Source organism: Echinops telfairi, unplaced genomic scaffold (genome assembly GCF_000313985.2).
Source record: "Echinops telfairi isolate 266 unplaced genomic scaffold, ASM31398v2 ScPeMD7_7424;HRSCAF=8462, whole genome shotgun sequence".
In the NCBI taxonomy this organism is placed as follows: Eukaryota; Metazoa; Chordata; class Mammalia; order Afrosoricida; family Tenrecidae; genus Echinops; species Echinops telfairi.
In genome coordinates, this window is record NW_022111324.1 from 17,772,102 (window position 1) to 17,787,172 (window position 15,071).

At 49.5% G+C, this 15,071-nt stretch overlaps 1 protein-coding gene across 1 annotated transcript in view; it reads right to left on the reverse strand.

The window, feature by feature from the left end:
* The window catches only part of ASTN1 (astrotactin 1), a 402,092-nt gene that overhangs the window by 118,805 nt on the left and 268,216 nt on the right, over positions 1 to 15,071 (reverse strand). The window contains exons 10-11 of the mRNA XM_004706713.3: positions 9,984 to 10,121; positions 9,167 to 9,317 (exon numbers count right to left, since the gene is read on the reverse strand). Of these exons, the coding sequence (XP_004706770.1) occupies positions 9,167 to 9,317; positions 9,984 to 10,121 (289 nt within the window). The remainder of the gene's footprint in view (positions 1 to 9,166; positions 9,318 to 9,983; positions 10,122 to 15,071) is intronic.

Sequence of the window (15,071 nt, forward strand, 5' to 3'; positions counted from 1 at the left end):
AAGGTTAATAGAACAAAATATTCTTGAATTGAGGGAGTACTTGAGTGGAGGCCCAATGTCCATCTGCTACCTTAATACTAAACCTATATATATATATGCACATAGATCTATTTCCCCATCATTATATATAAATATATTTACATATATACATGCCTGTATTTAGAACTCTATAAATGCCCTTTGCCTCTCAGTGCTTTCCTCTATTTCCTTTTCCTTTCTTCTTGTCCCACGAACATGCTCAGCCATCATTTGGGTTTCAGTAATTCCTCTTGGTTACATTGCATTTAATCAAGCCTTACCAGGCCTCTTATACCCTTCTTGCCACTGATTTTGGATCCCTAGGCAAGATTTAGCATTTCTGCTGGGCTGTGGTTACACATTGGGGTTCTGACTGCAAAGTCTGTAGTTCAAAACCACTGACTTCTCTGAGATGGGCATTTTACTTCTTTCAAAGGCCACAGGCTCAGAAACTCACACTGGGCAGTCCCGCCATCCTGAGGGTTGCTATGAATGGACATCAACTTTTAATGGCAGCGACTTGACTTTGTTTGCTGTTGAGTTTTGGTCTCCCAATAAGAAGACAGGAAAGCGGGCAAAGGGAGACGCCGGACAGTGTAAGACATGACAACGTAATAATAATTTATGAATTATCAAGGGTTCAGGGAGGGAGGGCAGGGATAAAATGAGGAGTTGATACCAAGGGCTCAAGTAGAAAGCAAATGTTTTGAGCATGATGATGGCAACAAATGTACACATGTGCTTGACACAATGGATGTTTATATGGATTGTGATAAGGGCCCCCAATAAAATGATTTTTTTTTAAAAAGAGAAAACCTCGCTGCCTTTGTGCCAATTTCAAACCACACAGACCTGGTAAAACCGTGTAGAAATGACCCTGGATGAGTTTCCGAGACTGTCAATCTTAACAAAGAGCCTCATGTTCCTCCTGTGGAATCACTGGCAATCTCACTGCCCACCTTACCTTCAGCAGCCGCCGCGTAAGCCACGGTTCCACCTGGGCTCCTGTACCTAGCACTGGCCGCCCACTGGTTACGTGCCAGGTGGTGATCTCAATAATTTATATCCACTCGCTTCACCCCCACAGCAGCCCTGTGCAGTAGGTAGTGTGTTCCTGTTCCTTTACCTATGAAGAAACTGAGGCCAGAGAGCTAAGCTGCCTGTAAGTAGCTGATCACAGCAGGCACATGCTTGTGCTCCTGCAGGCTGTGCATGGAGTCACTCGTGAGCTGCTACCTCCTGAGGTTGTAGCACCGTCTCCTACACGATACTAGTTGCCACCAGTTGCTCTCAAGTTGCCCCTGTCCATCATACGGCCCTATGTGTTAGTTGAAAACTGTGCTCTATCAAGCATAAATCCCCAATTTATTCAGCCAACTGCCTCCTTCTCAGGAAAAAAAACAAACAAAAAAACTCAGTTGCCCCACCCACCAATGAAAAGCATTTGTTCTGTTGTCATGCCCCAGGATAACGTGCAGCCATCTGTGTTTGCAGCCTCGCTGGATTGTCTCAGTCGCCCCCCTCCCCTCCCCTCCCCCACCAGGGGCTGGGGTATCACACACAATGGGACAACTCTCTGGCAGCTCAATGGCTGATCTGTTGAAAGTCCACCAGAGGCCTTTCTGCTGAAGAGGTGACAGGGTGTGGAGTGTAGAGGGCCAGACTTTGGAGTTAGAGTTGAACAGGCCCCAGATGGGCTTGAACCTCCAACCTTTCGGTCAGTGGTCCAGCACGTTATCTGTTTGCACGACCCTCGGGCTCTACCATTTAGTGAAAACTTACTAGTGGACACTCTGCTAAGTGCTGTAGGTATTTTCTCTCACAACTACCTACATGACAGGGCTTCAAAAAGTTCACGGAAAAATGGGATGACAAGATATTAGGGTTTTTTCACAATGCTCTTTTGAAGCCCCCGGGGTGTTTCACTCATTCACTACACAAGGGATCTACTGACCAGCGAATATGGCCAATGAATCACAAACTTCTCTCTACACAAACTCCCTCCCTTTCAAAGCAGATGGATTTCTTCGCCAGCTTGCTGCTTCCGTCTGTCTAACAGGTTCCAGTGGTTTCCATAGAGCAGATTCCTTCGACAAGGATGGGAGGGGGACATCACCTCCCCAGGAGCAGGCAGCTGGAATGTGGCAGAGATGGTGGCCTGAGCCCTTAATGAATGGACTATACATCCTGGCATCTCTCTAACACACACACTTCAAAAGCAAGCAAAACTTTCACGACTCACTGAAACACAGTGTTAAACACCTCCTCTCCTGCCCTGCTCCTGGCTTGCTCTTTCTCTTCCTTGCCAAGCTCCTTGGCCTAGTAGCCTGGAGCTGTGGCAGGTGTGCCTCTGAAAACCCGCCTCTTCTCCCGCCCCGCTTCCCAATCAAAGATCACAGCGGGATGTGCACTGTTTGCTGACACTAACTCCGCAATTTCCCAAACAAATGGCCCCCTGTGTGCCTGCCAGGTCCCCAACCTGGTCCAGCACCCTCTCCCCATGAAGCCAGCCGAGCGCTGGAAGGGGACAGCATTTAGACACGTTTCCAAGGGTTGCCCCATGCAGTGCAAACCCAGATGTCTCAGATGATGGTAAACAAGCAAATGAGGCTGCTGGGGACTGCACCCCATGTTTTGTCAGCGCCCCACGCCCCACCCATCGACTTCCTTGGACACCCAGCTGTTAGGCCAGATGTGGCACCAGAAGGGAGCTGGCTTCACCGCTGTGGCTGCCCAGGCATGAATGAGGCCACTGGGACAGGGAAGTTTGATGGGAATCAGATAGGCGGCAGAGGCTGCCATGAGTTTATTTATTTACTTTCTTGTCTAACGCTTGTGAGGAGCTGTCAAGCAGGGGCAGCCTGTCCGCTGGTACTTCCTGCCCCCAGTGGGTTCTCCGCCCAGCACACCGGCTCTCTTAATCACCAGCCAGCACTCCCCATCTTCGCGTCACCTCCCCCCCCACCCCACTTCCCATCCACACACACAAAATGTCTCATCAAGCTTGGTTTTTGACCAAGACGTCACACCAAAGAAAACAGGTCAGGCTTTGTTCCAGAATTCCCAAGCCCATCATCCATGCCTCTCACCTGGTCTAACAGCTATGGGGTGGTTGTTATCTCAAAGTAGACCACATGATAGTCACACTCTCTTAGGAAACTTGGAAAAGAGACGTTGCAATGCCTGGTAAACTAGGCTAAAAATAATTGTCACAGCAATCAGGGATTGAGCACCTCTATGTGCAGGGCAATCTACATATATTATCTTTGTTCTGAACTATCCAGTAGGCTTTCTTCTATTGTTGAGAGGAGTACACTTAGACTGAGAAGCACGTAGGGACTTGCTTGGCCACAGAGCTGCCTAGTGGCAGAATCAGACGTGGGACCTAGAACTGTCTGACCCCAAAGCTTGTGTGGCTGGCTGGTAAAGTGTGAAGAAACCTGGATTTGTGGAAATTCCAAAGCAATGAAATCAATGTGAGAGCAAGCTACTTGAACCCTGTGGGTCAGTTGTTCGTTTGCTTGTTTGTGTTGAGCAATCCCCAGAGAACTTTCTGGGGTCAACATTAGAGTTATCGATTCAGCCTAGTAATCATTCGCTCATTCTCTCTCATGCTTTCCAGAGCCCTGGGGGCCCAGGTTAAACATTGGGCTGCTAACCAAAAGGTTAGCACGGTGAACCCACCAGTTACTCCGTAGGAGAAAGATGAGGCTGTCTGCTCTGTGAAGAGTGACAGCCTGGGCAATACGGCAGTGTTGTGCCCCTCTGCCCTACCGGCTCACCACACGTCAGAAGGGACCGATGGCTGTGTGAATGGATGGTCTCATGCTCTCTGTCCCCACACCTCCTTCCGGGAGCACCTATCTATCAGATGAAACACTGCCAACTCTCCAGAGTGAGAAATACTAGAGCCCCATATCCCTGAACTGAAAAGGCAAGCATCCTCCCTGCAGTAGAAGTTACTCCAGGTGCAGCTCAGAATAAAATATTTCAGGAAGATTCCCAACAGAAAAGGCTGAAACCAAAAATAGCGTTTTCTGCTAAACCTTGGTGAACCAGAACACTCATTCCCCAAAGAGTCTAATCAATTAAGCTTCCCACGGTGTGGCTTTGTTTTCGTTTGTGCCTGACTCCTCCTTCTGCTGCTGTCTTCAGATTCTGGGCTCCATCAAAATCTCCATCTGAAGACCCAGAAGCCGCAGGCTCCAAACAATGCCCCTCTTGCCACAAGCATTTGCATCGGAGCCCAGTGTTCAAGGACACAACTGGGCTGTGAGGTAGAGCTGGCCTTTTCTGCATTTGCAAGCGTTGGGCATCCCCCTCTCCTGGCTGGGGAACAATCCCTCCATTCCTTTCCTGAGAAAGGGAACTGCTAGCTCCTGAGAGTACCCCAAGGTTATCTACTGAGCCTCTGTATACAGGTTACATCTCCTAGTCCCAGGCACTTTCAAAACAAAAACACCATCTATTACGGCAACAGCCCTCCCCCATCAAGAAAGTCTAATAAATGAGCTCATATTTCCGTGACCCCTAAAGTATACAAGGTTAATCATCTTTCATGAGATGCTCATGGCTTCTTGACTTATTACTGGTCGAAAGCATAATTTGCTAATGAGATTAAAATGATTCTCCCCATTTGAGCCCCTTTCTTCGTCATCTACCCCTCCCCCTGCCCTTCTCTATCCATGCTTTGGGGTTGATTAATTACTGAGGAGGCTGGTCAAATCTAGATCAACTCAAGATGCAAAGCCTCCATCCCCGATGAGAGAGTTCTTGCTCCGTTGGCAGCTGAACAGGATGAGTGATGGCCACATCAGCTTATGCAAGGCTCCTGGAACAAGACAGACACCTTCCCACAACAGATCCTGCCTCAGCTTACCTGGGTGACTCATGAAAACTTGCGACCCAAATTCCTACTTTTACTCGATAGCAGTCTTATTAGTTCATTTACCAATCATGAGCTCCACAACTTTCTGACGGACTCTGAGAGGCAGGCCCAGCGCTCCCAGGACTTCTCCCTCGGTGAAAAGTTTAGTGCAGTTATTTTTCTATTTCAGACTGCAACAGCAGCCTGCCTCCACTTCTCCAAGAGCATGCGCTTCTGCTGAATGCCCTACTGCGAGGAAGAGAAATGGTCATCTATAATGGTCGGGGGGGCATCCGCGCTCCAGTGGAGGTGAAATGACACATTTCCTTGGGAAACCATGTGGACAGCATGTAGCAAGAAGGGCGGCCAGGTCACTGGGTAATTCAAAAGCTCATTAGAGTATAATGCTTTGGCCAGTAGTGTCAGATATGCTAGAAGTCTGGGCAGCTTCTCGCTCTCGCTCTCGCTCGGCATGGTCTGCTCACATATGGACATGCAGGCCCCTCACAGAGCAGAGGCATTCCCTTGGCTCCATTCACGGTAATAGGAGAAAGAAGCCTTCAAAATGGGGACTCCAGGCCAAACCCAGAGACCACAAACCAGACAGAGGCCTCTCTATGGCATGGCAGAGCCTACTCTAACTACTATAGCCTGCTTATTTTTCACCTGAATTATAACCTGTTAATTTCCCTAACAAGCCCCGTGATGTCAAAAGAAAAAAAAAATGGGGTTTCTGTTTTTCAAAAATAGAATGAGAACTCATTTTCAAACACTTAAAACTAAACTTTGATACACAGGCTTGAGAAGATTGAAGATGTCCTGCTTCCAGCTGGGAATGGGAGGCTGGAGTCCCCCATAATTATCTTGCTCCAATCCTCACCACAACCCCAACTAATGACCCCCAACGCCGCCCACAGCCTAGACTCCAGAACCTGTGAAAACGTTACCTTGCCAGACAACCACTGGGGATGAAGCAACAGGCCCTGCTGGTGGGGTGGGGATGGGGTAGGTTATGCTGAATGCGTGGTGTGAATGGGTCCAATGTAATCCTAAGGGTCCTTATAAGAGACAGAAGGGAAGTGGGACATGGGACTCTGGAAAGATGGTCCTGGAAATGCTATATGGCTGGATTTCAAGATGGAGGAAGGAGGCCACGAGCCAAGGAATGTGGGTCACCTCTAGAAGCTTGAAGAAAAACATGAATGCCGTTCTGTGGACACCCGGGTTTGAGCCCAACAAGCCCCAGTGCACAGAACTGTAAGATAACACAGCTGGGCTGTTTTAAGGGCTCTCTGGGAATTTGTTCACACTGTTAACTTGCAGCACTGCCAGACTCTGCAGAGAGAGTTGAGAACCAGAGCCCTTGTGGCTTACAGGTAGGTGTCGCTGTTCTCAGCTGGGCATTAGGGGGCCATTGTTCTGTTGGCAGCTGAACAGGATGAGTGATGGCCACATCAGCAGGCTCAGGCCTCCTAGGACAAGAGGGACAACTTCCTGCCACTGATCCTGCCTCGTCTTACCTGGGTGGTTCGTGCTAGCATGCATTAAAAATTCTTATTTTTACTAGGTAGAAATCTTTGTTTTCATTTCTAAAAAAGCCAATGGGTAGAAATTTGACCTGTGTATCAGTGGTGGGTGACTGACCTCGGCTTTCAGAATGCCTGAAAGTTCAGCAAGTCCCGCTGCTTGTTGACGGTTTGGCCTGGGACATTGAGGGATTGTGGTTTGTACAGGACAGTGCCTTTCACAGGTATTTGTCACCAGTCCTCAGAGACTATAACCAAAAGGGCAATTAACTGGGTAGCAATTAACCCTGTGGGCACCCATGCATCACTGAGAAACGTGCCCAGCGCTCTTAGAAAGAATGAAGGTTGAGCAGCCAACATGGGCAAGATATGAACCCCACCTGTCTGGTTTCAGTTCAGCCAGGAAAATAGACAGGTATACATCCTTATCGGGCCTGGCCCACTTCTTTGCCTCTTCCCTAGGTTCCCTAAGATCAGGGTGTTCTTGGCTTTGTGTCTCTTTTCATAAAAAATCAATGCTTCTGGGAAAGCCCTTCAGTTCTGCTCCCAGAGAACTGAAACTCAGGGCTTGTGTCAGGGAGGAAGGAAGCAGCCCAGTTCTCCCAAAACTATAGTTGGTTTTGTTGATGGTTTGTCCCAGGTGCCCACCTGGATGGCAGAGGACCATCTGTGAACACCCCAGGGCTCTAGCACAGTGCTGGTGCCCAATAATGTCCAGTTGCTTAGGCTCAAAGTAAAGTCATGGGATCGTGATGTGATGTGTCAGTTCTCAACCTCTCAGTACCCTGTGTCAGGGGCCATGCGCTTCCTAACCAATTAATAAGTCATAAACTGTGCCCACCAGTCATCCTTGTGGACCACTGACTTCAAGGTACTGGGTTGATACTAAGCACTGGGTGACTTTCCGTAGCAGCGCCCGTTCTAACAGGCTGTAGTCTTATTACAAATGCATATTCATCAGAACTATTCCTGCTGGCTCTGTCTCACAGATCACAGTGCTCAAAGTACAAAAATACATCAGGATGGCTACATGCCAAGCAAAAGGGGCTAGGATCACCAACAGAAGGTATCTGACAGGCAAGTGGGAGAGGCACTCCGGAAAGGGGCAGAATAAGTGGGAGGACATGGATGATGTGTCCCTGTGAGTGCATCACACACTCAAGTTCACGTGGGGATGTTCACCCATGGATACACACAGTGTGCCCGTGTCAGAGTGACCAGAGAGAAGCGTGAGGAACGCAAGGTTGCAGTCTGGATGCAGAGATGCAGGCTGAATAGTAACAACAAATGTGTCTCTGTGGGGAGCTCCATTAGGTAGCGGCATTATCTCCTGAGGGACCAGTTGGGAAGATCATTTCTTAAGATATCTGAACGTGGGACAGCCATAGGGAGGGGAGCCCTGTAGGGCATCAATTTTCCCCTGGCCACCTTTGGAAGACACGACTTCTAGAACATTTCTCATTGCATTTCCCTCTGATGGTCCTCTCTGCTCTTTTCTCTCCTTTGAATAGATCTGTGGCGTTCTCTGCTACCTGCCCCTCAGCTCTCTCTCTTGTCCTTTATTTTGTTCTTGTCTTCATTCTCTCTCCCTCTTCAGAGGGGTCATGCTCTAATCAACTCTCGCCTAGTTGTGCAAGTTTGGGGGCGTGGCTTAAGGCCAAGAGCATCCCACCTGGATCGCAGTACACATCCATCCTCGATGGACAACAGTCCCCCGAACAGAACAGGTGCTCAGCAATGGGGGGTGGGGAGGCGGTGGAGGGAGGAAGGGATGGAATGGGCTCAGCATCCTCACAGCTTCCCCTGCTCCGGGACCCCTCACCAGAGCACAGCTGTCAGAGTGGGACGCAAGTTGGGGCAGCGTACCAAGGCCAGCACTGGGAGCTGTTCGGCCTGATCTCCAAGCACTGGAGAGCCACCTGCCTCGGCAGCCCACCTCTCCCTCTCCTTCCCACTCCTTCTCGGTATGGCTTCTGCCCTGCCCACTGGGCCCTTGCCCTCTCCGTGAGAATGGCTCCATTCTGTCCTTTACAGAAGAGAACCAAGAAACAGACAGCTGGGTGGATGGCAGGCAGTCATATAAAAGGACAAGAGGAAGATGTCACCTTTGCCTGCCTCCCTTTCTCGGGTGGCCACACCAGCTGCATAATTCATGGGTGGGACATCTTAATTCCGTCTGGTCCAAACAGTCTTTTTGAGCTCACAGTATCACACATGTTCAGGGTGGCAACGTTCCTCTTGCTGATAACGAGGTACGAACTCACTTTTGGAGAGGGACTTCCGTGCCACGGTTTCAATGTTTTGTTTTGTTTTGTTTTCCTTTGATCATTTCTCCTCTGACTTACCTCTTTTGACGCAATATCCCTAATTAGGTTTCTCCTAAGAATTTCCTAGTGCATTTGGAGTCAAGGTCACCCCAGGTCCCAAACTGTTTGGGGGCATATTTCACGAGCTAGATTATAAGACTGGAAAGAAAGAATCCTGCCTAATGATTTGTTAAATGTTCCTTCAAAAGCTCTGGTTCACGTAGAAAGTGTTCCATGCGTATTTACTGATCAATTGGGCAACGGTTGGCTCTTCAGCTTTGCACATTCCTCATTCCGACTGGGCAACAGCAATAACTAGGACAGGACCCCCCTCGACTCCCCTCTTTTAATCCCGACACATTCCCACTCACGTCTGCGCTTGGTCTCACCCCGTGCCTCCCCTCTCCACCCACAAGACAGAAGCCACCGGCGCGGTGGGGCAGACGCACCACGCAACCAGTGGAGTCCAGCTTGCGGTCCGAGATACAGCGGAAGTTCTTGCTGCAGCCCCCATTATCCTTGCTGCAGTCACGCACTGGCCCAAAGGAGTCCAAGAGAACTTCCAGGCTGTCGAAGGAGGAGGAGGTCATGAGCTCCTCTCTGTGGGGACAAAGAGGAGGAGGCAGGGCAGAGTCAGGAGGCCTTCTGCTCCCATTCTACTGCCATCAAAGGAGCCCTGGTGCTACAAAGAGCCCAGTGGCACTGCAGTGAGGAGCAGAGAGCATCCGTCCCAACCCACCCACCAGTTCATGGGAGAGCACTGTCATGCTCTGCTTCCATAAAGATGACAGACAGCCTTGGGGGGCCCATGGGGAGTTCTACTCTGCCCTATTGGGTCACTGGGGAGTCAGAGCCCATTTGGTGCCAAGGGGTTTCAACAGGTGGCACAGTGGTAAAACACCAAGCTGATAACGAAAACGGGTAGTTTGAATCCAGTTATGTCTCACCATACGCTGAGCCCTTAACTAATATATTATGGGCCTCTGCCAGAGCTGGGAAATGAGCCAGGGCTGTCACACCTGGTCAGGAGAGCAGGTGTCAACATAGGCAAGGCGATGAACATCCCATTGCTTATTGGTCCTTCCTCAGGGTATGTGCGAAGTGCTTACGACTCTAACTGTATGTTTTCCTCCAGGGAACAAGCCAAGGGCGTGGAGAATTTGAAGACTGCCTGCCACCTCCCCCTTTGGGCTAACGAGGACTCTCCATTCCCAGCACCCTGTGGTGGTCTCTCCTTGACACTGAGAACACTGAGGTTCGACTCACCTGACCTCCACAGCATCCTCCATCACAGTCATGTCCGTCTTGCACTTCGCCGATGGGTTGATGGCCAGTTCCGCTGGTGGGATCACAAAGCTTTTGCTGAGGGGTAGCCACATGCCCTCCCCGAGGGTGTAGGTGAATCTGCGGGGACACCCAGGCACAGGTGGTTAGAACCCCTCGTGGAGGACCAACTGCCGCACATCACAGAAAGGAGTGCTGATGGCCATTTCCTGGACGACAGGACTGAGTTCAAGGGCGGTTGACAGGCCTTCTCTTGCTCACATCGCAAGGCAGTGGGCGGATAGTGGCACCCACTTGCCGGCTGCTTACAAGTCCTTTGCATCAAGCCCCAAGGAAGAGAATTCTTCAGATTTGATGCCAGGCTTCCCCTGCCTTAGCTCACATACGATCGGAAGCATTTTGATTGAAAAGAGACGCCATCTCCGTCCCACGATATGCACACCCAGCTCTGGCCCGGCTTTCTCTCTGGCCTGGAAGAACAGCGTCAAAAGGTGGAGGAAAGCTCCCCTCCTCTGTAGCCAGGAGCAGAACCGACGGAAGCCAGGCCACTCCGGGGAGGACCGTGAACCAAACAGCCCAGATGTGTTCTCTGCACCCCTCTCTGCCCCCGTAGCGAGCACAGCTAACCCCTGGGATCAAGGGAAGAGCTGTTTTTTTTCTCTTCCAATTCTTATAACAAGGGCTAAAAGGAATAAAAGAATCAATCAGCATTTCAAGGGAGAGCTTAAGAAACCATGAGAGATTATTTGTTTATTTATTCATTCATTTCAAAGGCATTCAAATGCTCTGTGTTCACAGTCAAAAATAGTCTAGGGATAAAAGCCAGTGTGGGTGGGATATCACGAGGTGGTGGCAGTCTGCTGGCATCCCTTCTGCTTCATGGGGACGAAGGGGGGGGTGGAGGACAATGGAGGGGCGCGTACAATTAAACAGAACCCAGAGCTGCAAGATTAGCAGGCTGGTCACACAGCGCTCTTCAGACACCAGCTCCTTGCCCTCCCCCAGCCCTCACCTCACTGCACCCTGCTTGCTTGAGATGCTAGGAAAACAGACCGGTGCCTTGAGGTCTCCTGCATCAAAACTCTGCTTTCCAGAATGCTGGATCCCAGGAGCTGGCCCCTGACTGGGGCTCAGAGTCCCCAAGGCAGTCCAGCCTCCTGGTTTCCCTCACACTCCCAAAGGGAGCCCTGGTGCTAGAGCGGCAGACAGAGGAGAGAACAGGTGCCCACCTTGCTGCAGGGGATTCCCAAGGGTCAGGTGGAGCTATGGGGTAAGTGGGATCTGGCCAGGGTTTGAAGGACTCTCTCCCCAACTTGCACATGCACTCTTGGCCCCCTGCTGCCCTGAGCTGTCAGGTGAAACTCTGCACTGGGCAGCACTGAAGGATGAGAGAGGTACCTGACCTTTCCCACACATGGGATAGGATGCGCCAGTAGACCTGTGCAGAAAAGTGTTGCCCCAGGGAGTTCTACTACCTGGGGAAGAGCAGAGCCACCATCTCATTTTTCTGGACTGTCATTGGCAAACTTAAAAACCTGTCTGCCCCACCCCACACACCTGAGAAGGCCATGCAGTTGACTCCAGGTTAGCAATTGCCCCAAGATGTCTAGGCTGGGGAACATAAGGATGAATGTGGGCTGAAGGAGACAATTTCTAAAAATATGAATTCCATCATGGAAATCCTTGAGACAGCAACATTGTCATAGTCAGGCTGAGTGGGTGGGGTGTATCACTATTATTAAAATGCATCGTTTCAGAGAGAACATTCCGAGCTTTGAAGGCTGCCAGGGAGGAGGGGTTTTCTTTAGGCCTGCTGGTAGAGGGAGGGCTGTTTTCTAGAGTGGCTTTGAAATTACCTTTTTAAAAATGTCTTTGCACTGAAACCAAGTAACAGCTGTGTGACCTATGGTTAATAAATTAGGAGGTGTGTTGCCAGGGCTAGCACCTTCCCAGCATTCCTGTATTTATTTGGAAGAAGGCAGCTCAGGCCCTTTATCTCCTGGCTTTGTCTTCCTTCTTTACACGCAGGTATCTTTCCAAAGGAATATCAAACCGTGTCTTCTCCCCAGTTCAACCATTCGATGTCACTTCAAGCATGTGGGAGAAAGTCCCAAGTCTCCAAAGACGTCATCACCTTCCACTTTTATTTCAAAACCAAGCCTATCCTTCACATGCCGAACCGTCGCTGCTGACATCATCCCGACGTCCTGATCTCCCCCCACCCCCACCCCCCAGCTCCGCCTTGCTTCTCACTCCTTGTCGGTGCCCATCTCCTAGTCCTTGACCACTCCATGCACGACCCACCTTTTTTTTTATAATAATTTTTGCATTTATTGGAAGCAATAAGAGTGGAAAATTTCCATGGAAGTAAATATTTTGCAGTTATTAAACCTTTTAAAAGATTACTGCTCACTTACAATCTCTCCTTCTTCTAGGAAATATCCTCTATTCCATAACGATTCCTAAAACGTGTCTCTTCAGTGAATACACACAATGCGCATTGCTTTAAAAGGCTGTTCTCTTTCGGGCTGTGAGGGGCCATAGGGCTCTGCTAGGGTTTGTTAGATGAAGCTAAGATTTTCACTGTGTGAATTCTTACTTGCTGGTACCCTAGTTTTAAAAATCATTTTACTGGGGGCTCATCTAGCTCTTATCACAATCCATCCATCATCCATAGTGTCAAGCACATTTGTACATTTGTTGCCATCATCATTCTCAAAACATTTTCTTCCTGCTTGAGTCCTTGGGATCAAGTCATCCCATGCCCCCTCTCCCCCCATGATCCCCATCCTGCAGGCCTTGCCTCTCTCCCCTCCGGCTGGGGAAGGAGCTCGCCTTGTGCCGGTGCAGCTCCTTGCTGCCCTGACCCCCTGAATCAGACACGTCTTTCCACGTGCCCATCGCTCCTAACAAGAATGCGTTCTCTTAAATGATAGGGAATACTTCTTGGTCATCTCTGTATCTCCACAGCCTGACACAAGTTTTGGTCCAAGGACAATGTTCAACCAACCCTTACGGACCTATCCAGAGGTTTTGTTGCATTCATTACTACTTTCTACAAAATTCTGGATTCAGGGCCATTGGGGTGCAGGGGACACAATCTCAACTTTCAAAGGTCAAGGGAGAAGTCTTGGTGATGATAAGCTTCCCTCCAGAAGCGACTATGGCAAATGTCAGAGACTGAATAGCTTCAGTGCTCAACAGAAACCTGAGTTTCATATTGTGAGCAACGTCCTAAGTGCACAGCTTCAGAGAACTGCATTGCACCAAGCTCACAGGCAAACCAGTCATTCCTACCTTCTCTGGCAAAGCTGAAAGCCTGTGGGAGAAGCAATGTAAGGTATGGGTGAAACCCACCTTTACTAAAGACTCTCGGGACGGCAGGTGATCCGAAGACCTGCTACAGTCAACCTCACAAGCAGCCTTCAGGAACTGGTTATCTGGCCCTACATGAGTCAACTACTACTGTAGGAAGTTTAGAAACCTCCAGAAGGCCGCCCATCTGCAGGGCCCATTGGGCTGCTCTGCTGTGCAGAGGGCGGGAACGCAGCAGCTTTCTGCTGCACGCTGGCTCATAGCAATGATATAGCTCTACCTAAGTGCTCTCTAAGCTGGAAAAACTCCTAACTCCAAAACCCAAATCAACTGTCAGAGGAGAGCTGAGTCCTGAGATCTCGTCTGCTCCTCTTTCAGGATGATTTGGCAGGAAAGAGCGCAGGGAAACAGCAGAGAGAAGTTGGAGGAGCAGTTGGAAAGTGTTCCCGAGTTGCGCCTTCTACTCTGGTAACAGCTGGTGGTGACCACTGTGCTGGCAGGTCTCAGCTGTGTGCTGAGCCCCGCATGTGGCCCCGTAGCACTAGAGCGTGGGGTTTCTCCTCCGAGGGACATAGTCATCAGAGACAGCTGGATGGCATAAGAGCTTTAGTTAACTCCATGTCTTGGCAGGAAACAAAAATTATGTCAACTGGTAAACAGTTCTTGGCCTGACAGCTCCACTTTTTCCCACACCAGACCATTGTAGCACGAGCTATTGTTCCTGGGGATGAGGTAGGTGCTCAGCCAGAAGGTATTGTTCCTGGGATACAGGTACGTACTCAGCCAGAATGTTACAGACATGTGGAGAGGAACAAGCCACTGCGGGTTAAACTGAAGAAGCATCTGAGTAGAGTTTCTCAATCCTGGCCTCCACAACTTTGAAAACATTCATGCCCCAACCCCACGTCCTAGAACTTTTGAATGAATGATTCTGTGCTGCATATAATTGGGAGTCATTTTTAACAGCACATGAAGAATTCTCACATAGAGTCAGGGTTAGGGACTTCTTCGATGAGACAGTAAATTTCTTAAATGCAGGGACTCTCTTGGTCATATCTGTTGGGTTATGTTTGTAGCATCGGAAACATTGCTTTTTAAGGACGGGTGCTCCAAAAATATTACCTCAACTAAGCCATGGCCTGGACCAGGCAATTGGATAGTGTTTGTAGTAGCAGAAGGATAGGAACTCTTAATAGGGGGGGGGGTGGTGAAAAATGAGCAGTGTGAGGAATATTAGAGTTTTGAGGTGGTGTGTAAGTAAGAAGATAGACCGAACTAAGACTGGAAAGTTCCAAAGAAGAAACATTCATCAAAAGGCACTGCAGAGTGGCGTTCAAGTGTGGAACTACTTCCCTGTCAGAGCTGCAATCTTATTTCAGAGTCTTGGGAAATATTTAGTTGGTTTGAATTCTTCAGGGCATTCATCCAGAGGAATCAGAATAAGAATGAATTACCCATAGTGTCTTTAAAACATTAGCCACTGATCAGATCATAGGATTTTCCAGAGTGGCCCATGGGACTCCAGAGAGGTTTCACTTAAGTCCCCATGACCTGAAATAGCAGATCACGTCCCACTACTTTCAGCTCAGAGACAGCTATTGCCACGGTAGGAACCAAATAAATAGTCACCTACTGATGGACACCCTGCTCCCTAAACTAGTTGGTTGCCCGGGTCAAGCCACCTAGATGCTCCATTCTTGGAGGCCTGGGTATCATGTCCACTTGGCTTCAAAAGAACATCTGCTGGGGGGGGGG